At 50.1% G+C, this 23,374-nt stretch overlaps 6 protein-coding genes across 6 annotated transcripts; 3 read left to right on the plus strand and 3 right to left on the minus strand.

Moving 5' to 3' along the window:
* Window positions 1-7,754: 7,754 nt before the first annotated feature.
* Window positions 7,755-8,928, plus strand: CGCA056_v001526 (uncharacterized protein; the record flags this gene model as incomplete). The annotated part of the gene is made up of 3 exons (XM_037316786.1): window positions 7,755-7,824; window positions 7,872-8,208; window positions 8,298-8,928. 3 exons carry the CDS (start codon window positions 7,755-7,757, stop codon window positions 8,926-8,928), a joined length of 1,038 nt encoding a protein of 345 aa, XP_037184801.1.
* Window positions 8,929-9,721: 793 nt separating this feature from the next.
* On the minus strand, window positions 9,722-10,026 carry CGCA056_v001527 (uncharacterized protein; the record flags this gene model as incomplete). The annotated part of the gene is made up of 3 exons (XM_037316787.1): window positions 9,722-9,724; window positions 9,805-9,916; window positions 9,983-10,026. The coding sequence occupies 3 exons, from the start codon at window positions 10,024-10,026 to the stop codon at window positions 9,722-9,724; spliced, it is 159 nt and encodes a 52-aa protein (XP_037184800.1).
* Window positions 10,027-11,179: 1,153 nt separating this feature from the next.
* On the minus strand, window positions 11,180-11,545 carry CGCA056_v001528 (uncharacterized protein; the record flags this gene model as incomplete). Its single annotated transcript, XM_037316788.1, has 1 exon — window positions 11,180-11,545. The coding sequence occupies one exon, from the start codon at window positions 11,543-11,545 to the stop codon at window positions 11,180-11,182; it is 366 nt and encodes a 121-aa protein (XP_037184795.1).
* A 1,053-nt stretch (window positions 11,546-12,598) lies between these two features.
* On the plus strand, window positions 12,599-13,342 carry E2AA-1 (Heat-labile enterotoxin IIA, A chain; the record flags this gene model as incomplete). Its single annotated transcript, XM_037316789.1, has 1 exon — window positions 12,599-13,342. One exon carries the CDS (start codon window positions 12,599-12,601, stop codon window positions 13,340-13,342), a length of 744 nt encoding a protein of 247 aa, XP_037184794.1.
* Window positions 13,343-14,057: 715 nt separating this feature from the next.
* Ankrd17 (Ankyrin repeat domain-containing protein 17) lies at window positions 14,058-15,189 on the plus strand (the record flags this gene model as incomplete). The annotated part of the gene is made up of 2 exons (XM_037316790.1): window positions 14,058-14,095; window positions 14,259-15,189. The coding sequence occupies 2 exons, from the start codon at window positions 14,058-14,060 to the stop codon at window positions 15,187-15,189; spliced, it is 969 nt and encodes a 322-aa protein (XP_037185867.1).
* An 851-nt stretch (window positions 15,190-16,040) lies between these two features.
* Window positions 16,041-16,447, minus strand: CGCA056_v001531 (uncharacterized protein; the record flags this gene model as incomplete). Its single annotated transcript, XM_037316791.1, has 3 exons — window positions 16,041-16,120; window positions 16,179-16,365; window positions 16,424-16,447. The coding sequence occupies 3 exons, from the start codon at window positions 16,445-16,447 to the stop codon at window positions 16,041-16,043; spliced, it is 291 nt and encodes a 96-aa protein (XP_037185868.1).
* Window positions 16,448-23,374: the final 6,927 nt, after the last annotated feature.

A 23,374-nucleotide genomic window follows, 5' to 3' on the forward strand; every position in this document is an offset into this window, starting at 1 on the left:
GTATAAGTCACGTGATGATAAGAAGGACCGACAAGAGATAAGCGGTCCTGACTTAGGACCGACACGGAGAAAGCGGTCTACACCTGGGGACCGCTCGGAAAGATATCGGTCCTCAGAGTAAGGAAACTACCTTAGACTTATATATAGTATGACCTTGAGCCTGGCTTATGGTCAGACTTCTATAGCTCTTCAGCAATTAACTTAGTATTCATCCTCACAGATACTTTCAGCTTACCTTCACTGCGAATCACTTGTTAAGTCTAAGACTGATCACCTTAGCCTCTGAAGACCCAATCTACTACAGCCTACAAACTACAACCTACGACCACGACCTAGTGTACTGTTAAAACGTATCAATCCCCAGTTTCTGTTAGCAGACCCTACTGTCGGATAGCTGACCGTAACATCTAGCTGGCTGACTGATGAACCACGTTAATACTTAAATAAGTTATTATTTACTTACTAAAATATACAATAATATTTAAGAAGTATTATAATACTTTTAAATTATAAGATTTAATAAAAATAGATTAATTAAAGTTATTAAAATAAGCTAACTACTATACTATAAATATCTATATAGCGTTAAATAAATATATATATATATATATATATATATATAGGGATTATACATACGTAATTTCAGTAAAAAGGGGGGGCGGACGCTGTTAGTGTAACAGACTGTAGTGCCCACTTCAGAGAGCTAATGGCCGAAGGGGCACGGACGTACCCGGATCTGATTGTGACTTTCACCTCCGCTTCGGCGTAAGCGCAGGAGCCCGCTCCGGATCGGCACGCAGGCGATTTCGCGCACGGCCTTGACGTATCATACTAGCAAATCTTGCGTCTGGGGTTGACTTGGATGATTTCAAGGCCTCTTAGAGCTTTGGCGCTTTCCTGGTTGGGTCCTTGGGAGCTGAAGCTTCATGTTGTTGATGCCTCTGAAGAACGCCAAGCGGCTAGGTAATGATGCTGAGATTTCAGTATTACACTGTTGCTTTTCATGCACCGAACATTCTGGACACCTTTTTCTTGATCTATTCTAAAGCTACCTCACCCCATACAAATCTCCGGTCGACATTTGACGTTCTCTGCTCACATTGACACCAAACACCTTGTCATCTACTCCATGGCGACATCGAGTTCCTCACCCAGCTCCTCCTCTGGCTGCAGGTAATTATCCTCGTAATCGCCAATCTCGAAGTCTCCATCCCATGGCAAGTCCTTCCAATCTTCCAGGAAGTCCTCTCCAGACGGGATGACCCCTCTGTCATAGACATCCTTGGGAAACTTGACGTCTAACACCTGCTGCCTGAGCGACGGGTAGGTAGAGGTATGGTAATCCATCTTCAAGAAGTTTTCAGTTCGTGGCTCGATAAAGATGTTGTTGAGCTTGTTGTTTTGGAGTCTCTCATGAAGCTCAGTGGCATGAACAGGCCAGCCGGTGTACATACCCTCACCATGGACCTTGTGAGCAATAGCCATGGTGAGTGGGTCGTGGAAGGCAACACTCATTGGGAGCTCAAGGATGGAGGCATGTTCAGTCTTGAGGGCCTTCTTCTCCTCGTATTGAGGGTCATGAGAAAACAGACGGCACTTTGCGATGCAGACCTGGAACACACATTCCAAGAAGATGGTCACGGGTGTGTCCGATGTTGGCCAAAACTGGTTGCACCGCGTCCTCATCCGCTCCCAGTGCTCTGACATCAGGGCCATGGCAACCTGCCAGCTCCAATTAGACGGCTTCGTGCTGGGATGGAAGGGGTAAGGGCAGTTGTCCGCGCTTTTGTCAAGCTTAACTCCGAAGTGCTCTTGCATCTCGTCGACCAAGCATTGGACGCGGTTGAGTTCGTCATCCGGCCAGTTGAGGGGCTTATCGACAAATTCAGAGCTGATGAAAACGGGTTCCTCCCATGGTACCTTACCCGCGTGACGGCGTCGGCGTCCAGCGATGAGTGGTTCCAAGTCGTAGGCAAACTTTTCTGGACTGTCCACAGCGGCTTTGATGCGACCCTTGACAGTCCAAGCAAAGCCCAAGCGAATGTCACGCACCAGGGAACGGTAGTTGACCATCTGTGTTCTAGCCTCTTCGAAAGCACGCCGGGCGTCGACACCGTCGAGGTCTGACTCGTACTCCCCTTGATGGCATCGACCCGTTTCAAGTACCAACAAAGCACATGAAGAAACGCAGGGATGTGAATTTTCTTCACGTAGTTCAGAGCAGATGTGGCGATGCGAATATTCTCGGGGACGTGGATGCGGTAGCCGTTCTCTGTCAACCAAGCCGGGAATGCAGCATCCAGGCTGGGTCTCTCGGGGTCAGTGCGAGAACCATAGACGGAGTCAACCTGGATACTGTGAATCTTGCCGGTGTAATGATTCTTGAAGGCAGTCCCATGAGGTACACCAGCTGCCTCTGCCTCATCGGCTGTGGGTAGCGATGCGCTGATGGCGGCATAAAGTTGCTGCTTGGTCTGCTCGGCTTCATCATGCGAGATACCGCCTCCGGACTTTGACACGTCAATGTCAACAAGGACTTTGGCCATCCGGTTCAGAAGCTGGCTGGCATGGCTATCGGCCTTCCACCTGATGCGGCGACTGTCACAAGAGCTGCACACCATTTGCCCATCATACTTGCTCACAGACAACTGCGAACAAATTAGGCGACGTCCACAACCTGCGCAGTCATGAGACACCGTGATGGACATCTCTGGAGTGCAATCACAAAAGTTGGGAGGCTTATCGCCATCCTTGACGGCGCGGTTGACCTCGTCGGCTGCCTCCGCGCCACGGCTCCAGGCTTCTTTCAGGTCTCCCTCGAGAGTCCACACATCATGAATGACTTGCTCCACAGGCTTGCACCAGGCTCGATTGGTGGTCCGGATGACAAGGGGAGGGAATTCGTAGGAGGGATCTATCTCTTTCAACATCTCGGAAACCAGGTGTCCTGGAATGATCGCAGTCGTCGAATTGTGCCGATAGTGATAAATCTTGAACAACTGCTTGCCCTGGAAAACGAGAGCGGACTCGTCATCACCCTTCTGCAAGTGACCTCCGTGGCTCTCAATGATACCTCTCCAAAGGTCTTTGGCAGCTTGCTTGTTGAGGATTCGCCCGTGCAAAGCCAGTGAAGTGGAATACATGCGACACACACGCTCTGCCTTCAACAGACCTTGCTTCTCAGCATCATCGATATCCATCTCGTCGAGCTCGTCCTGCGAAGGGAGCAAGGTGGCGAACGTGGGCTCCGCACCATCGCTTGGCGGCTCTTTTTTGATCCGACGTAAGACCGTATCCTTTGCGTTTACCTCGACGAATTGGTACCGGTCTGTAACCTCAGGAACGTGCCCCATTGCGCGAACGTTCGTAGCAGTAAGCTCCTTCGAGTCGACGCTGAATGAGTACGTGGTTGGGTCGAGAATGCGAGAGCTGCAGATGAAACGTGCAGGGCGCTTTTTGTTGGCGGCGTAGAATTTGGGGAGGTGACAGATAATAGCCTTCGCAGGAAATCGCTTGATGAGACAAGCCTGAAGGATCATCTTGCTAGAAGGAGGTGTGGCCATGAACCCGGCGATAGTATGCGAGATAAGCGACAAATCTCCTGGCCATCTGTTGTAAATCTTGACGAGCTCCTCACACAGAATGCGTGCCTCTGACTGCGTGTACTCATCGGCCCACAAGCGCCCGATGACAAAGACCTGAGTTGAATTCGGAATAAAGACCTCGAGTTGCCACTGATCCTTCTGCGGTTTGTGTCTGATGACTGTTCCACCTGGGGCAATACCCGTTGTCCATGATGTGACACGGTTACTGAAGTTGCGGACAGCGGGCAGACTCAACAACAAGTCCAGAGAATGCTGGACTCCTGTCTTGGCGGAGGTGACGAGAAACTTGGTGGACTCCAAGTTGATACCCTTCAAGGCCTGCTGGACCTTAGCCTTGTTGTGGTTCTCGAAATCATTCCAAATGTTGGCAACTGGCAGAGGCCTGTGAGGGGGTAGTGTGTGTCCGTGAAGCGCGCTCGCCACCTCGTCCTTGGTGACAATGCCTTCGCTACGGTTACGCCACATCGGAGACTCTATGAGCTTCGTGCGCTTCGCAGGAGGTGAAGCCGAAGATCGGTTCCCGTTCGAGTCCGAAGAGATGTCCTCGGCGGGGCTAGATGGAGAGTCCGGCGAGTCTGAAGGCTGTTGCTGGTCCGGGTTGAAATCGGTATCATTATGGTCCGATGTGGGCTCAGGGACAGGGGCGGGCTCATCAGAGTCAAGGGAGCTTGAATACGAAGCCGCAACTTTCTGTTGAGACAGGTCGGAATCAACACCCTCGATGCCAGAGGCGAATGCGACGGGGTCTTCAGCATCAGGGGGTCCGTGAGTGTCGGTGGGAGTGCTGTACGGCTCCGGGTCCGAGCCTTCGTCGGTGGTGTTGGCAATTTCGGCGGAAGGGTAAAATTGAGTGCCCACACGAGCAGGAATCGCAGTGCTGTGAGGCTCGTAGTCGGAACCTTCGTCGGTGGTGTTGGCAATCTCTGCCGAGGGATGGTATTGAGATCGAGGCTCAACTGGAGCGGTGGGAACGCCGGCCGAGGAGTCGTGTGCGGCAGAGTGGGAAGTGGGAGTGGCAACAGGAGTGGATCCAGCAGCAGCACTACTGCTGGACTCGCCCGAAGGCGAGTCTTGGGGATCACTGGAATCGCCGGCCACAGAGGCAGTGCGAGTGGCGCCAGCGGGAGCGGCGGCACGCGTCATGGAACGGGTTACAACCCTCCGGCCACCTCGTCTTGTGACCGCAACAGCGGAACGATTGCCCGGCAAGGCCTGTGTCATGTTAGCAAATCCATTTGCTTGTGAGTTGGAAGCCGAAGTTACCAGTCGGCCAGGAGGCGCGGAAGAGGCTGTCGAGGGAGGTGGAGCAGGAGCAGGTGGAGGAGAAGAAGAATCGTCATCACTGGAAGAGCTTTCGACCTTCTTCTTCTTCTTCGCGGCCGCCTTTCTCTTGGGGGGCATTCCTCCCCGAAGCTCCATAACGTCATCCGTGTTGACATGTGGAGTGGCAGTTGTGTTGGTTGAAACTGATGGTGATAGTTGTGGTCGCCACCTCCGGATCCATCATGATGTCCGTTGTCGCGGTTGTTGACGGGACCTCCGGAGTGGCCACACTCATCGTTGTGGTCGATATGACCATTACCAGTGTCGTTACCGTAGTCGGCCATGGTGTACGAGGGATCCGTGATTGGGTTATCTATCGGAGGAGATGGGGAGCGAGTTGGTCTCAAAGCTAGCTGGTCGAAGAGCTTGTCGAAGGAGCTGGTCGAAGGGCAAGGCGCACGAAGGGCTGTGCGGTTGAGGGTGAGCAGTTGAAAAGCTTGCAAGTGAGGAGTGGAAAGTTGAGTACTTGGTAGCTGTTCCGTCGTATGGGAGTTCGTTGCGCCGTCGGCAATATTTAATGGAGAGAATGCAGCAAAATCCAACGATTCAACGAATGTCAAGGAAAATTCCAGCTTGCAAGGAGAAAGTTCAGGACTTTCAGCCTGAAGGCATAGCTTTGCAATGGACAGACATAAACGGACTGAAAGAGGGTGGAGAACAGGAACAGGAAAAGGACAAGCGCACGAGAGGGACGGAAAGAGACATGGAGCAGAGGCACCTCCAGAAGCTGAGACAACAGAGGCAGAGACAAAAGGCGGAGACAACAGGCAGAGACGACAGGCAGACGACGGGCAAAGACGACGGGCAGAGACGACGGGCAGAGACGACGGGCAAAGACGACGGGCAGAGACGACGGGCAGAGACGACAGAGGCAAAGACGACAGAGGCATAGGCAGCGACGCCAACGGAAAGAGACATCAGCGGGTGGATACACCATCCGAGACAACAAAAGACGTAGTTCCCAGTCGTGTGAAGAGGAACGGCCAGACCGAAGAGATAGCATCACAAGCAAGGCACAAGTCTGTAAGGCTTCATTCAAATGGTCAGGATGTAGATAGGCTTCAAAGGCTGTGTTCAAAGGCAGCTTTTTCAATTGCACCAATTTTGCTTGTGTGTTCTTCCCTCTGCGGGAACATCATAGCCTTTTCCAGGTTTGATCAGCAAGCTGTATTTGCTCTGACGTCAGAAAAAAGCCTTGATAGCAGGCACGCAACAGCAGAGGCTCATGGGCAGTGAATAATGCTGACCAGTGGAAGGCAGATTGCCTTAGATTTTGGCCTTTCATGGCTTCCGCATCTTTTGGGCAACCTGTGTCTGTTTGAAGGTAACTGTGCTGGAGCAGCCGAAGCAGGCTGGGAGCCGAAATGAAGGGAGCAGGTTGGAAATGGACACAGTGATTGGCTGGACATGAGAAGACTTCTAGATAGCGTTGGCGCCTCCCAGAGCTCTGGCTTGGCCCGTTTCCCTTCCCAGATGAAGCACCCTGAGGTCTGAATCTACTGCTAGTACCTTTGAAGAATGCGTCATGGTGCAAGTGGTGACGTGAAAAGAATAGAAAGCTGCTTCGGCCCGGTGTGATATCAATACCAGAACAGGCCTTCATTGATGCGCGAAACTGAGCGAAATTTCGGAAGCGCACTAATTTGCGAAGACTCAAAATCTGGACACCGTTTTCTTGATCTCTCCTCCAAGGGACATGTCAAGATTTTGGCTCTGCCACTGTCGTCGACATGGATGCACAAGCCGGCGAGCGGGTCCCGGAGACGGGCTCGACCCACAATTGCGGCTAGCAGCCGGGCATGCATACGCATCCTGGTCAACCGCTGCAAAAGAGACAGCCCAGTTCAATTACCAAGACCGCCCATTTTCCCATGCTAGAGCGACTGGTTGTCTACTCAGTGTCTTTTGCTCTCTATGCAACCAGTACTATCGTCGTCCTCGTCGTTGTCGCTGGTGTCGCTGTTGTCGTCCGTCGTCGTCCGTGACCTCAATCTTTTCTTTCCTACCTATTCACAGGTTGATTGTCGTACCTTTGTGGGGCCAATGTACAACCAAGTACAAACAGCTTAACCCGACCAACGGAAAAGGGTAGGCCACTAGACGTCCAAATACCAAACAGCCAGCAAACTACGCGGTACACCCAGCCCCCTGCCTGCACCCTTGCTGCCCAGAGGTCACATCCCATGAGCGACCTCAAACGCCTTCTCAGAGTGCAGGCAGCAAATCCTCATCCATCTCAGGCAGCTTCATGTCATTTCGGCCGGGGCAGTGGACTGGGAGGCGCCAACGTCTGTAGGTACATTCTGACTGGAAGGTAGGGTCTGGGCTCTTCGGCGGATTCGTTCGTGCTGTCCTCCTTGGCGTCCATCCCACTTGCCCTCCTCAACACTGGCACCCTTCATCTCGCTAGCGAGCTGTAATGCGGTCATGCAGCTCCTTCATTTGAGCGTTGCGGAGGTCAGCGTATGTCTCAGTAGGTAGGTACAAGTGACAACAAAGACGACAACAGAGGCAACAGCAGAGGCAACAGCAGAGGCAACAGCAGGGACAACAGCAGGGACAAGCAGGGACCAGATTATGCAGACCCAATGAGATCTATCGATGTACGTCCATGCATGCCCGTATCCTTTGGGGCCTGGCTGGCAGGTTGTGGCTCGTTCTCCTGCACTAATGCCTGCACGTGGAACATGCCGGGCGCCTCCCTCCAGGTTGCCAGCAACAGTAGGTACATTATGAGGGCAGCATTTGTCGCTTCTCCTTCTACGTCTCCTCACCACGAAGGAAGGCCACTTTTGATTCTTCTCCTATCGCAGGTTCAGCGACACCATGGCGAACGCTTCAGATGCACCGGCAACAGCTTCGGCTCCCCAGGAGCACCCTCTGGGCAACCTTGGAGGTGATTAACTGGCCCCCTGCACCCGGTCTTGCGCTGACATCCCACAGCTATGCTCGAGTGGAGATACGACCACGTCTGGACGCTCTACGAACGGAAAGACTACGAGGAGGCCGAGGCTGATGCCATGAAGCTTTTGATGGAGCCCCGCCTCGGAGATTTCCACCGGGCGGGAATGCACTTGCTTCTCGCGGGTTCTCCTCACGAGTATGTGGACCATGCGAAGCAAGCGGTTCGCCTCTACAGCCAAATCCTTGAGAAGAATCACTTCAACATGTCTCCTAAGCAGCAAATGGCCATTCAGAACCTCGTCAACAAGTCCCAAGCCGCCTTGGAGAAAGCGCGCGCTGACCAGAGCGCTATTACTCGCGAAGTCCGCAAAGCTCTGTAACCTACCTACCTTAGCCACCTGCATAAATGTCTATTAGGCTGAGGTGTTTGATTTGAGCTGACCCGTGTGCCCCTGGTCTGTGAAGTGCGAGTGGCAAGACGTACGATGACTTACGCAACGCGCAAATGAAGGAGCTGCAGGATCGGGAGCTGGAGCTTGCTGGTGCCTTCGGTCCTGAAGACGGCAAGGACGACAACAAGGACGACGGCGAGAACACAGTCACCCAAGGAACCCAGATCCCACCTGCCAGCCAGATAAGTGTGTCTGACGTCAGCGCTTCCCAGTCCACTAGTGTGGCCCGCTCTCAGTCCACTGCCCCTACCGAAGTGGACATGGAATTGCCTGAGATGATGGATGAGGACTCGCCACCTGCTCTCTGGGCCTCTCAGCACGGCGTTGGAGATCGCTTCCGATCTTCGGGTTGTGTCGCCGTCTGGACAGCAAGGTTGCAGGCAGGAGGGCAGAGCGCAGAGCGAAAGGTCATGTACTTGTTTTGTTTGTACGGTGTAGGGAATAGAAGCAACGTTCTCACTCCATGTTTGCTACCTCAGCGGACGTTCGGTGGCTGGGTGCCCATGCGCGATCGGCTGTCTGCCGCAATTGCGGGTCGAGCCTACTCCAGAGACCAACCGCCGGCTTGTGCATCCGTTGAAAATAGCATGGTTCGTCTCCGTGAAAACCCTCTTTTGAAGCTGTGGATTAGGGGGAAAGGATGATGAATTCCAATCATTTGCCCTTACTCAACCCCCCCCCCCCCCCCCCCCCCCCCCGAGTAGTACTGCTTGTATTGGTTGAACAAACGCAGCAAGTACAGCGTGCGCGCAGATGTAACTTTCTCAATGCATTTCTCAACCAGCCCAAAACGTTCACTTTGGAAGGTAAGCCATATCTTGCTTGCCTGCATCGGTCAGTTTCTTAGCGGAAGAAGCAAAAGGAATTCTTTGAACAAAAGCAAAAGAACATGCGGCCAGTGTGGATTGAACACACGACCTTCAGATTGATTGAATGAAGTTTCCCGGACGTAAACCCGCTTCAGTCTGACGCTCTCCCAACTGAGCTATGTCCGCCGCACTTTTTAATGAGAAGTCACAGCCCTACGTGGAGCCAAGACGGCGACAGCGGAAGTTCGCCGGTCGTCACCAACCCGACTACCACTTTAGTCCTAAATAACTATCAACATTTATGGATCTGCTCTTCAAAGATGTGGGGTTTTCAATGGGCGAGGTCATTGCAACATGAGATTTTAACAGGGATAGAGCTAAGGTGCAGGCTAAAATTCTCGAACCATGGGATCGGTATTTCGCAACGAACATGATGAAGAGTTTATCTGCTTCTAACAAAGATACATGATCGTGGTCAACCACTCCAGTATTTCTCAATAACACATGCATGGTGATCCAATGGTATTTCCACTTCAGCACACAATCTTCTTATCTGCGGTCGTTGCAGTTTAGAAATCGCAAGTGAAAACCGTCTGTTGGCGGCAGCATTGGCTAAAACCAAAGTGTCCTACTTCCAGGATACACTCGAACTAACAGTCACACAAGGTTAGCCCCAGGCCAGAGTTTCCGGTGTATTCTCAACCAACTTACACCTTGGAGTTGGCCTCCAGAGCTCTGGCAGCAAACAGCGGTCTCATCTGTCTCAGGCACAACTTGGTCATTCTCGTTGGAGGTGCAGCAGTAGATCGACTGAGCTGCAGCGCTGTAAGACGGTGCATGTGGTTAGCTATATGCGAAATAGATATAATTAGGTTGACCATAAGCGAACCTCGCAGCAAAGAACCAAGTGGCGATGAAGGCAGCGGTACGCATTTTGATTGTTGGTTGAGTAAAACGAGTGTTTGGTGTAAGTTTCTAAGTGAATGTGATCTTGAAGAGACAAAGCTTGACGGTGTATGAGTGTTGTGATGTGCTCAATGGAGTGCGTCCAGACAGCCTATTAGTACTGCAAAACACGACCACTTTCGAGCCAGATATGACTTCCTAGGCGAGACAGTTCGTTTTCGGATTCGAATTGCCCATCTACGCAAGACAGGCATCGCCGGACAGACCGAAACAGACTCAAATGGTAGATTCACTCTAACATACATGCGGCCGTATTTCCAAAAGGCATTGATGCAAGACTGAGTTGTCTAATTACAAATTTACTTGAATCGTACACTGTTCGTTCGATAACCGGACTTGGTAACAACGGGGCTCAAACTCAGGATAATTGAACTTACTGCCCAAATCAATCGCGACTCATAGAATGGCCTGACACTGCTGGAGAACTGACGCATTGCGCCTTCGCCAAGAAAAAATATTGCGTCCGTCTTTTTCATCCCTTCATTCGGCCCCTTCGGATGCGGGTGTGGGGACGAACCGCACTGGTAGTCTGGACTGCCGGCTGGGCAACAAGCCGCGGACCGGGACGGAGATATCTGCACGTCCAAATCCACATGACGCATCTTGGCGCTGCAGCCCTGCTAAGGATAACTCCGTCTTTAAATTGTGATGGACGATATCTTGAGCAAGCGTTCTGAACATAGTTGATAAGACCCGAGCGACGTCAGACCAGTCAAACCTAGTTGAAAGGCCAAGATCGACTAGCATGCGTCTGCACAAGCTAGAAAAGGCTATTCCATTGACTGCTGGTGGACTACACAACACGGGTTTAGAAGGCGGCAGGTTCATCTAATCGGGAAATTTGTCACTTTCCTTTCGGGGAACTGCGACTCTTAGGGTTGGGCAGAGTTGAGAAGCACTTTCACCGGTCATCATCTCAAGTACTGCAGTCCAGCAGCACGCACGGAGTGGGATAACATGAACGATAGTTGCGACACTCTCAATAGCTCTGAAGACACGGTGACGTAGGCATCCTATTTCATTGGCTGGAACAACAAGTGACCTCGGTCTCGGTATTCTTGACTATGAATGGCCTCTACATCTGATCTGGCAGCGAACACACTTCCTCGTCTAGCATAGCTTACAAGCCACACCCCAGCACGTTCCGTAACAGGTCAGTGGCTAGATCCTTAGCCTCCGCCTCGGTAGAAAGAAAACCGCCATCCCCCTTGTCCCACGTAATGTCGGTTATTGAAGCGTGAGGTTCGTCTGTGTTTGTTGGTGGGGCACCTCCACCCGGAGCCGCCAAGACAATGTTTACGCGCAGAAGCTCGTCCCCAGTCCAGCTTCTGTGCACATGCACCACGAAGTCTCCGCGGACGTCTGGCTCGTCCGCGCGGAACATCCAGCGGTCCTCCATCGCCGCCGGCCGGAAGCCCCGGAGGAGCTTTTCGACGTCATCGCGAGAGACGTTGAGGTTCCAGGGCGCAGTGGTTGGGTGCTTCATGGCAATGATGTTCTGATGGGATGGAATTTGGTAGCGGGCGATGTTTAATAGCGGGCGATGCAGCAGGTCTGCGGAGAGCGGTTGGGTATTCGAGCAATGGTCGCGCAAACGATGCAGCAGTCGGTAGAGTCTGAACGATTGGGTGTGCGAAATGACGAGATAGGTGTAGTGTTCGACTGTGTGACTTGGGACTGTGAAAGAAAGTGGATATATGCTCCCGGAGATGTCGGGGAAATCGGTCTCGATGATCTTTTTAACACAGCCTTACGAGAAAAGCATCTCCGCTTTTGCCCATCATGTGACAGGTTAGCAGCCAATTCAATGTTGAGGATTGTTCCGTCTGCCCAGCAGGAGAGAAAGGTTGTGCAATGACACATGGAGTGGGGTTCAGCGTTTGAACTATTCCACACTAGGTCAAATTTCAATGCCAAGCGTTCGAGAGCGCATATTATCGGAGAAAGGCTACCACGGCAGTTCATACCTGATAATTCCAACTGTACTCGTACGAGTCAACCTCGGGCTTGAACTTGGCCGTGGTGTCTACATTCTACGTCGGAACCACAACAAGGTTGTCTCTCGAGCTGTCATCATCCAACCACCAGGACGTGGAGACTCAAGACCAAGCTCCTGGACAGTGTCAAGTTGAGATAAGATCACTAATACTGAAGACAAAGAGCAGGGCCGAGCTTGGGCTTGAACCTAGTCATAGTGCCGGCGTTCAACTTCGAAATCCCATGAACGTTGTATCTTGAGTCAAAGCCATTAAGCCACTATGAAGCTCACTGCCAAGATCAAAGACATGACCTCGTGTTGAGAGAGAGAAGTACTGCCCACGTTGAAGCCTTCGGAATTGAGTCGTGGAAAGATACTGAGCATCAGGACCTCCAGGTGAGGTATAAAGCAGCATGCCTTCTGGCCTGCCGACTTTTTTTTGCCATCATCATCATCACTTCATTCGCTACTCAACTTTGTCACTCTTTAGGCCCTGTGTCACACTGTCTCTCACTTATTTGTCCACTTGCATCGTCACTTGTACGATAAATCGCCAACACGATGTTCCAAAAGAACGTTCTCATTCTCCTTGTCCTTAACCTATGGACTGCTCTGTGCAATGCTCAGTTCAGAGTGTGGCGCGCTGATACCAGGACCCCGACTGAGATGCGTGCCGCTGGCAATTTTGCTCCCAGAGGAGCCAGCCGGTTCCTTGAAGTCACTCCGAATGTCAGTATGTACAACCATGCTGTCGGCGCCGATAATGGAGCCAGCCGGGATAACGACGGCTATGTTTCCACCACCGCTAGCGAAGATACCGCTGTCAGATTCCTCACGCAGATGTTCAACGGCAACGGCTATGTCTACGAGATCGCGGCGGTGGGCAACTTCATCCAGGTCTCCGGCACCCTCGGCCAGTTTAGCCCCTACCCGAACGAGCAAGAGTACGCGGCGCTTGGCGGCTTCAGCTGGGACCAGGTCATCCGCTGGAGACACTACACCAACGGTGTCGCCGACGCTGCCGGCATGCAGGACAACAACGAGTATGAGGGCAGAATCTACAACAGCTTGAGACCTAACAACGGTCAACCCAGCCTTGCGGGTTTCCCCTCTGGCCACCGAGCCTGGACTCTCTCCCCTTGGAATGCGTTTGCCCAGGGCGGCGAGGGCTGCGGTGGTAACGGCGAGCTCTCTGTCGGCGCTCGCCGCCTCAAGACTCGCCAGTGTGCTCCTGTTGATGACGCCGTCACTGCTGCTAAGAGGTTCATCGACGAGGCTTGCTACCGAAAGGCCCTGTGCGGCTAATCGCCAAGAATAGGCCCATGCCGCCTGGGTTCTCGGCCTGAGCAGGGGCGCTTTGCACCCGATCAAGCCTTGCTGAACAGCAATAGCAGGTCAAGAACGCTACGGACAGAATGCATGTTTGCACGACGTTGTTGATGCGTTAAACTGGGGATACAAAATGACGGATTGAGAGATGGCTGAGGGTGGGCCACACTGTCTTTACCGTTGCCGATCTTGTTTGTGTATTATTGGTTTCCTCTTAGATCGAGCTTGCTTAGAATCACACAGTCTTTACCGTTGCTGAACTTGTTCGTGCGTCATTTGGTTTCATCTAACGTTGAGTAGGTTTGTCAGAACGAAAAATAAGATAGTGTGATTTTGAATCTCACTATGAGGTCTGCGAAATCAGGCGACAGATCAATTTCGGTGGCATGTGGACATGAAACGGTTGGTAGAAGCATTGTTTAAATTCTGTAGAATCTTGTTGAGCATTGAAATCAACAGGGGCTCTAGGACCCATGGATGCTGCGTAGAACAGGCCAAAGACTGATAGTGCGGCTGCGCACCCGGAATGGCAAGAATAGAGAGTAAAATACGTCCAACTGTCCACCTGACTCCAGAACCATAGTGTCGATAACCCCACATCTTTATGGTGGGCCTGTGCCGAACTCCGATAATCACCAGGGTTCGGTATGACAGTGCGTGTGAGATAATCGAATGGCCTTGCCAAACCAACATGCAGTTCCGGTCGCCAACAGCATCCGACTCAAGTGCGTATGTCTACAAGCATAATGACTGCCTTTTGACCTGGACTGTTGCCATTTTGCATAGTACCACAGCTCATGTTCGTCTTTTCATAGCACCCGTGTCGGATGAACCCCACGATACCATCTGCTATCTCGAGCCTTTGCTTTCCTACTGAAGCCACAACATGCAGAAATTCTACCGCCTCTAGACGCCGCATGGGACCCTACCTTGCAGACCGACGACGGAGAAGCTATTGCTGGACGCCGTTGCAGCTTGCCGCCAGAGGCGGAGAACTGGAAAACATCCGGGAAATCCTTGCCGACGACCCGGGGGCCGCTAACGATCCCCCGCGCGGGTACTACGGACAGACGGCCATCCAGGCTGCATGCATGCACGGCCACGAACAGGCGGTGCAGATTCTGGTCGACGCCGGGGCCGATATCCACTTCTGCGGAGGCAACAACTTCCAAAGAAATGCCTTGCAGATCGCCTGCGGACATGGAAACGAGAAGGTCGTCGACATTCTGCTCAGTGCGGGGGCCAAGGTAAACGAGGTGTTGTCGAAGCCTGCGCATTCGACGCGCGGGTCACCAGCGTCGTCAGTTGTCGTGACCCGGTACAACGGAAGATCGGCATTTCAGGCAGCAGCGGAGCGAGGACATGATCATCTTGTCAGCCGACTACTGAGATTGGGAGCCGACGTGAATGCTCCGCCATCACCAACGGCAGGTTACACGGCATTACAAGCTGCTGCGGGCGGCGGCTACATGACGATATTGAAGCTTCTTCTCCAACACGGGGCTGACATCAATGGTGCCTCAGCAAAGTACAAGGGCTACACGGCTCAAGGGGCATGTCTAGGAGGTCATCTCGAGATAGTCGACCTTCTTATCAAGGAAGGCGCCAATGTCCACGCCCTGGGAGGTATTTACGGAGATGGGATGGCTTTACATGCTGCAGCCGAGAAAGGCCATGTGGACATAATCAAGCGCTTATTGGCAGCCGGTGCTGATGTGAATGCTTGTTGCTTCAAGGGACGAAAGGCCAGACTGCACTGCAAAGCGCCGCGGTTGGAGGCCACGATGAAACGATGCAGGTTCTTAGAGAAAACGGTGCTGTAGGCAGGACTGGGGGAGGCAGATTCTGATTTCCTTAAGCGTCATGGATCGAGCAGTGGCTATTTTTGTTTGCATAAAGCTTTTGATCAGTTTGAAGCTGAACAGGAAGCCATCGGCATCATTATTTCTTGGCATACCCTCACATACACTGTTGAGTGCAACTGTCTAATCTTCGAGCGAGACAATGTCCTTCTCTCTGTGCAAAACGATGTCAGCTTCGATGGCGCCGGCTCTGGGAGCAGAAAAAGCGATATGTTCCTCCGTGACTGGCACGACTCCAGCCTTAACCCCATAGTCTCCCAGTTGATAGCACCGGATAGTAGCAAAAGAGTGCTACATTTTCATAAAACCTTCGACAACAGATCGATGCAAGTGTTCCACGAATCTAGTTTTGGGAGACGAAAAGACAGCATGTCCAAAGATCAAGACATGCAATTAAAGAATTACTAACAGTTGGCCACCAGGCCTTCCCCTTTTCTTTCCTCGCTCCAGAGTGTACACGACCGAGCCAATCCTTGCACCACCTTGAGCTAGCCAGCGAAGGCTCATATGATCTCGTCCTGCTTTCGCTCTTCAATGTCTCTCACGAACCTCTCCACTTCAGGGTCAAGTAACAGATTCTCCCTGAATTTGTTTCTGCTTCCTTTCACGCAGAGACCCTGGAGCAAACGAGCCCTGCTGAGCGCAACAAATATCAATCTCGCATCCCAGGCACTTTCGAGGTCGACGGTTACGCGATCAAGTGAAAGACTTTGGCTCTTATGGATGGTCATAGCCCAACCTGGGACGAGTGGTATTTGAGTTCTTACCGAGAATGACTCCAAAGCCAACCGAACTTCACCATCTATCTCTTTTCAACAAGTAACAACATTGTAAAAGCTGCAATCAGGGCCAATAACGCGGCGTTCGCCGTTGGAAAACCGAACTTCGGGGTCTGGAAAGCATGTAAGCATCCATGGATATATCGCATTCGGCCACACCAGGATACTTACATAGTTTCGTGTCCAGATTCGCTTTGAAGACTCCGATTTGCTTGCAACGTGCTTTCGCTATATCGTAGCCAACCTGATCGCCCTTGTAATGTTTGGGATTTGGATCCTTGAGGTCGTCCTTCAGACGCGGTACGAAACCAATGACCGTGCCTTGGCTGCCGTTACAAAGACCTTTCTCCACATCGATCTGCAAGAATCGTCAATTCTAGAGTCCATGGGCGTCAAAGTAACTAGGATGATCTCACATTAGAAAGTAAGATGACAGGCATATTGACTTTCATCTCCAAGCATTTGTGATATCGATGTTTGTCGTCATCATCGCCGAGCGATTGACATCGAGATTTGTCCTCATCGTCGCGCTTGTTCTTTTTGTCGCCGATGGGTTGTGTATGATCGAGGCACTGATATTGCACTTCTTTGCCATCGAGAGATTTGAGCCTCGCGTCATTGTGATTCTTGACATCAATTTTGTGGCTGAAAAAAAATGTCCCATTACCATCAACCCTGCGCTTCTCCAAAAGAAGGTCAAGTTCATCATCATCAACGTGGCCTCTACGAATGTTCTGAAGCATTCGTACGAAGCCCTCGTCTTTTTGCCGATGTATCGTGGTCAAGTGTATGTTTCTGTAAGGGGCTGGCCCCTAGGCTTGTTCAACGTAGAGGTGCCGTCGATTGACTATTCTAAGCTGAAGAAGGAAGAAGGGACTTTACAAGAGTAGGCACCTAACAGCGGTGAAGCAGGCTGGGTTAGGCGGCGTACTGCGGCAGAATAGTGGGTCCAACGGAGCTGGATCTCAGTAACTGCTCCGGCAAAGCCGGAGATCTCGGCCGGGCTCTAGCCCGTGACATCACCCCCCCGCTCCCCTCCGCCGGCGCGCCCACGGCGCTAAGGCTGGGTCCCCATCATGCTCCATCGCAGAGCCGTAACGGCGTTCGTAAGCCTCTATTGCTTCTGTCCCCTGGAGCGTCTCAATAGGCTCTTAGGTCCTCTCTGTATATCCTTCCCACTTAACCAGAACCTTGCGGCGTCGCCTGCGCCCTTAATGCTTCTAGGTAGCAGCGTTAATACTCTCTATATTCCAGGTCTCTTCGCCTTTATCGTTTATAATTAGTGGCGGCTGCTCATCATCTAACGTTTGACTGGGTAAGGGGTTGTTACCTGCGCGCTTCAGGATATCCATATGGAAGCGTGGGTATATAGCTGCTGGTATATCAAGCTCTACTACGTATAGTGAGATGACTTTTATAACTATATACTTATGGTGTAGCTAATCCAGTTTCTTGCAAGGCCTAGGGGATCTGTAATAACCTATGTGAAGCCAGACTTTGTTGCCTACTTCTAGTCTCTCTATAGGCTGGCGCTTCATATTAGCCAGTTCCTCATAGCGTTACTGCGTTAACGCAAAGGTTAATTAGGCTATATCTATCATATCTTAAAGCCTTGTTACCAACTTGCGTGCTTAGCCCTCACAGGTTCCCTCAGGGCTTGCTGGGTTTGCTTCCTTGACCTTAATAGGCTCTGGGTTATATCTATGCTCTAGGAAGAAGCTACTCATCCTAATAGCACTATTATCGCAGCTACAAAGTGCTAGCTGAGCTGCTGGAAGGTTATATGCCTAGTCCTTCTGTGAGTAGGTGGCGTAGTTGCATAGGTAGGCCTGGATCTCCTGGTTCATCCTCTCTAGGCCTCTATCAGTCTGCAGGTGGTAGGTGGTACTAAGCTGCTGCTCTATTCCCAAAAGCTTGCAGAACTGCCGCCAGAAGCAGCTTATCTAGTTGCTCCCTCTGTCGCTTATAATTAACGTAGGGATGCTGTGAAACCTAAAGTGGCAGTTTAGGAATTATTTAGCGCAGGCTTCAGCTTCTATGCTTTCTATCGCCTCGAGGGTTACGCCTTTACCTAGCTGGTTGATAATTACATAAAGATATCTCTCACCCTTATCTATAAGGGGAAGGTAAGTAATAAAATCTATAGCGAGGTTGCTTTATATATGCTGTGGTATTAGTAGTAGTTTCAGAAGTCCCTTATAACGTTCCCTCCAGATATAACTACGCCTATAACTATTGCAGTTACAGCAGAAACGCTATACTAAGTGCGACTGACTAAGCTAGTAAAACTGTCTACTAACCAGCATAAAGGTGTTATCTCTTCTTAGATAGCCACTAAGCACTAAGTTGTAGGTGCTTTGAATGATATAGGTGTGTAGCCTGTTTGCATTATTATCTAGATCTTTATTACCTAATACCTAAATCCAATCTCTAAACAGTAGTTAGTTGCTATTATCAATCTTACACTTAGCGATCTGAACTTTTAGCTTAAGGCTTAGGGGGAAGCTTCTTTCTCGTTATTTCACAGCAGCATAGGCCTGCTGGTAGACTTCATCTTATCCTTAGGTCTGATCCCAGAGTTGCTATAGTTCTTCGTCGTTAGTAAATATAAGTATTAATAGTGCTGTCTCTATATGTTATATATATGCTGAGGGTAGGGTTGCTTCTAGGAGGAGCTATAGGATTCAACCTTATTTACGCTTATCCTCTAGAGATATAGGTATATCTTATTCACATCTAGAGAGTGCGTCTGGCACTACTGCTTTGCTTCCTAGCTGGTACTATATCTCGAAGTTATACTGAGATAGTTCCTCTGCCTATCAGCTTTGCCGTTCTGTAAGCTTCTGCTTCGTCATAAAGTACTTTAGGTTCTTATGGTCTAATAGGATCCTAAAGTGGCTGACACTCTATAGCTCTGCTCTCTATTCTTATAGACAGCTTATAATAGCTAGCATCTCCTTATTATATATCAGATAGTTAAACTGGGCAGCGTTAAGCTGCTGTGAGTGGTAGGCTACTGCGTGACGTCTGCTATGCTTATCTTCCTATGAGAGTACGCCTCTAAGGGCAAAGCTGGAGCAATCAGCCTCAACATAGGTTGTACGCTCAGGGTCCAGTTGATATAGAACAGGCTTAGCAGCAAAGATCCTCTTAAGCTCCTAGAATGCTGCTTCTTATTCCTTACCCCAGCAGAAGGGGACACCCTTCTTTATAAGAGCTATCAGGGGTCCAGCAATCTCTAAATATGCTGGGATGAAGATCCAGTAGTAGTTTATAAATCTAAGGAAGCTTCAGACTCCTTTAACTATCTTTAGAGCTGCCTATTCCTTAATCGCCTTCAGTTTCTCAGGGTCGCAAGAGATACTAACTCCAGCTGTAATAATAAACCCTAGGTATTTAACTGTCTTCACAGAGAACGTGCACTTATGAGGGTCTAAATATAGCCCTGCCGCAGCAAGCTTATGCAGTACTAGCTTAACCTTTGCTTTATAGTCTTATTATAAGCTGTTTAAGTAGATCAGGATGTTATCTATATATGCTGTTGCAAAGTTGTCTAGATACTCTTAAAGTATGCTGTTAATATATCGTTAGAATATGGCGGGGGCTTCTATAAGCCTAAAGGGGATAACTAGCTATTTAAATAGCCTATATCTCATCTGGAAAGCTGTCTTATACTCCTCTCCCTGAGCGATCTAAATCTTATGGAATGCTGCTATTACGTCTAGCTTAGTGAACCACTTAGCAGCGCTAACAGTCTATAGCGTCTCTCGAATCAAGGGAAGAGGGTATCAGTCGCACTTAGTAAGCTTGTTAAGAGTGTAGTAGTCAATATAGAAATATATTCCTCTGTTCGGTTTATATATGAATAGTACTAGGGCTGATGCTTCTGAGCTGCTAGCGCAGATAAAGCCCTTATTAAGTAGGTCTTATAGGGTCTTATAGAGGATGAGGAGTTCTTCTTATGATATACTATAGAGCGGACCCTATAGTAGTATGACTTTATTACTACTACCATCCTGTTTGATAGGGATCCTGTGGTCAACCCTAGGGCGATGCAGTGGAAGGTTGGCGGCTTCGTCAGGTTGGAATAGCTTGCGGAACTCAGCTAGTATAGCTGGCGGAAGGAGGGCCTTTAGGTCTGCCTTCTCAGTCTTCTTCATAAGAGCCTTCTGTATATCTGCTAGGCTGATCGCTCAAACTTTATATCTGGTAGTACCTTTAGTGCGTTAATATGCCCTCTTATAGAGCGTTGCAAAAGGGGCTCCTGGGAGCAAGCAGGCAGTCCTAATCTGGCGTACTCATTCTGGCTCTTCCTCGCCTTTTAGACGTAGGTCTACACCACCCCTCCTATGCTGTATACACTATGCTGCAGCATTATATAGGATATAGTTCCTCTCTATCTATAGCTTCCCTAGGAATAGGTTGTCGCTAAGGCTATATATAGTATACGTAAAGATCTTCTCATCATAACTGTATAGCTTAAGGTTAAAGATAACTACGCCTGTTGCTTTCATAGCACCTATACTATTGCTAAAGCTGCCTAGTACCTGCTTAGAGCGGTCTACTATAGGCAGGCGGAGCTTATAGGCTAAGTTGTGGTCGATAAGGGCGTATAGGTTGCACCTAGTGTCCACTAGGGCGTCCGCCTAAGTGCCCCTATATATGCAGGTAGTGATCACTGCTGACTTGCTGCTTATATGATGCTTAAACTGCTTCTATTCTGTAATATCACTAGACTTTACCTCTAACGCCTAACTTTGCGTTAGAGTTACTCTTTTCCTGAGCTCTCTTCAGCCTCAGAACTTCTCAACTTATCTGTAGCACTATTATTGCTGCTCTCCTCTAGCTTCTTAGCTTTCTTAACCTTCTTAACCTTCTTTAGTCCTGAACGCTTTAGCTTAGGGCACTATATAGCAATATGGCCTATCTTATTACAGTTATAACATCAGCAACTATCCTTATGTGGTTGCTCACTACCCTCAGACTTAGATGAGGAGGAGTAGCGTCTGTGGCGCTGCGGTTCTATAGCTGTCTTCTTGTTCCTTACGCAGCTTATGCTGGTTATAACTATATCACTATCGTCGTCGTAATGCCTGCTTGCTTCAGGGGCTCTAGGGCGGTATGAGCTGTTCCCACGCGTTATAGCTGGAAGTCTCTCTAGCCTTGCAGCTACATCTTATATACATATAAGCTATCTATAGTAGTTATTAACAGGGAGGTCGACAGTAACAAGAGCTTGCTGGAGCTGCATACTAAGTGCTCCCTCGAGGAGGGTTATCTTCGCCTGGTCTGCCTAACTTGCTCCTCCAGCTTCTGACAGTATTCTCTCAAATTAGGGGAGAAAAGAGGCGAGAGACTGATCGTCCTGTTGCCAGATCGTTCGTAGCATAGCAGCTATATAAGAGGTAGCACTTAGGTCCTTATATATACAGTCTAAATACCTTATAAACTCAGAGGGGTCTTATTTACCCTCAGGGCCACCAGCAGCGTAGAAGGTAGCAATAACTTACTGAGGGTTAACGTCAAGGCGTGAGTTAATACAATACCAGACCTCAGCCTTACCCCCTATACACTATATATCCAGGGTTATCTTATTGCATATTTGCTGAGACTATGCTAGGTAGTCTTTATGCTTTCCTATGAACTTTAGGGGATTTAGTAGGGGCTTCTTTCGCCCTTCAGCTACCTTCACTATACCATCACTTAGAGCCTATATAGTCATATCAGCTGTAGACAGGGTTAGTATGCTACTTGCGAGCGGCGTAGGGGTTGCTCTATTTGGTGACATAAGCCTATTTAGAGCTGTCAAGAGCTGCGTTATCTAGGTCGACTGCTAGACCATCTGGTCCTAAAGAGGATGTATGCTTGCGTTCACTGCTTCGTTGATCTGGCGGTCAATTTCAGCATTCATCGCGTCCTTTGCGCTACCCTCTGGCGAATCCATCCTGTCGCACTCATGAGGTTTCATATAGCGTCTTTGTTGTTAAGCTTAGAATATATAAGGGGCTGGCCCCTAGGCTTGTTTAACGTAGAGGTGCTGTCGATTGACTATTCTAAGCTGAAGAAGGAAGAAGGGACTTTACAGGGATAGGCGCCTAGCGGCGGTGAAGCACACCGGGGCTAGGCGGTGTGCTACGGCAAAGCCGGAGATCTCGGCCGGGCTCTAGCCCGTGACAGTTTCTGGTTGTTGATAGAATTAGCATGTCGACCCATCCCAACGATCAGAGGAGGATATACTTGAATGTGCAATGATGCCAGGCGTCAGACTTGAAAGCCCACTTTTCGCAATCTTTGAACTGACCGTGGCTCCTGTCCAGAGGGCAATAATGCAGCAGATTGTCCGACGTTTCCATTAACCCGCACGAATAAGGGATCTTGGAATCTTCATCGAACATCTCGAAGGAGCAATATTTGAATGGTTTCACGGGGGGCAATTGGCAGAAGTCACCAACAGTAATGATCTGAACGCCCCCGAAGGCACCGTGTGCCGATGGTTCGTATCGACCTCGTCGAATCACGCTTAGAACGTAGCTGAGCCTCTCGAACACTTGTCTCTCGACCATGCTGATCTCATCAATAATGAGAACCTCAGTGGACTTGATCCGGGAGAAAATGTGTTTCCTTCGTGCCTTCGCGACAAGTGTGCTGTTGGCCAGGCGGAGGTCGTCAGGCCGCCATCCAATGTATGAAAAGATCGTCCTTCCTCCAATATTGACCGCTGCTTGGCCTGTGGGTGCAAGTAAGTGGACGGTCTTTCCATAGGCTGTGAGAGTGTCGTAGAGAGCCTTTACTAGACGGGATTTGCCGCAACCACCAGATTGTTACGACCCGTTATGCATGGATAACAGTTGACCGACCCACTTGGGCGTCGGGCGGCTAGGACAGGACATTTGTACTGCAGGATCACGGGAACAACAGGAACTCACTCGGCACGGAAGAACTATGGTACAAGTCACGTGACGATAAGATAAGGAAACGATCAGTGGAGCACAGGAAGGAACGCTCAGTGATCAGTTGGCTTTGCCAACTGATCGCGATCACCTCATACACCTAGGTGATCACCCTTAGATAGACAAAGACCACTGTTCAGAACTTGTATATAGTATGACCCTGAGCCTGGCTCATGGTCAGACTTCCATAGCTCTTCAGCAATCAACTTAGTACTCATCCTCACGGATACTCTCAGCTTACCTTCACTGCGAATCACTTGTTGAGTCTAAGACTGATCCCCTTAGCCTCTGAAGACCCGATCTACTACAGCCTACGAACTACGACCTACGACCACAACCCAGTATACTGTTAGAACGTATTAATCCCCAGCTTCTGTTAGCAGACCCTACTGTCGGATAGCTGACCGTAACACTTTG

This window comes from Colletotrichum aenigma, assembly GCF_013390185.1.
Source record: "Colletotrichum aenigma strain Cg56 chromosome Unknown KSG_Cg56_contig01, whole genome shotgun sequence".
Taxonomy (NCBI): Eukaryota; Fungi; Ascomycota; class Sordariomycetes; order Glomerellales; family Glomerellaceae; genus Colletotrichum; species Colletotrichum aenigma.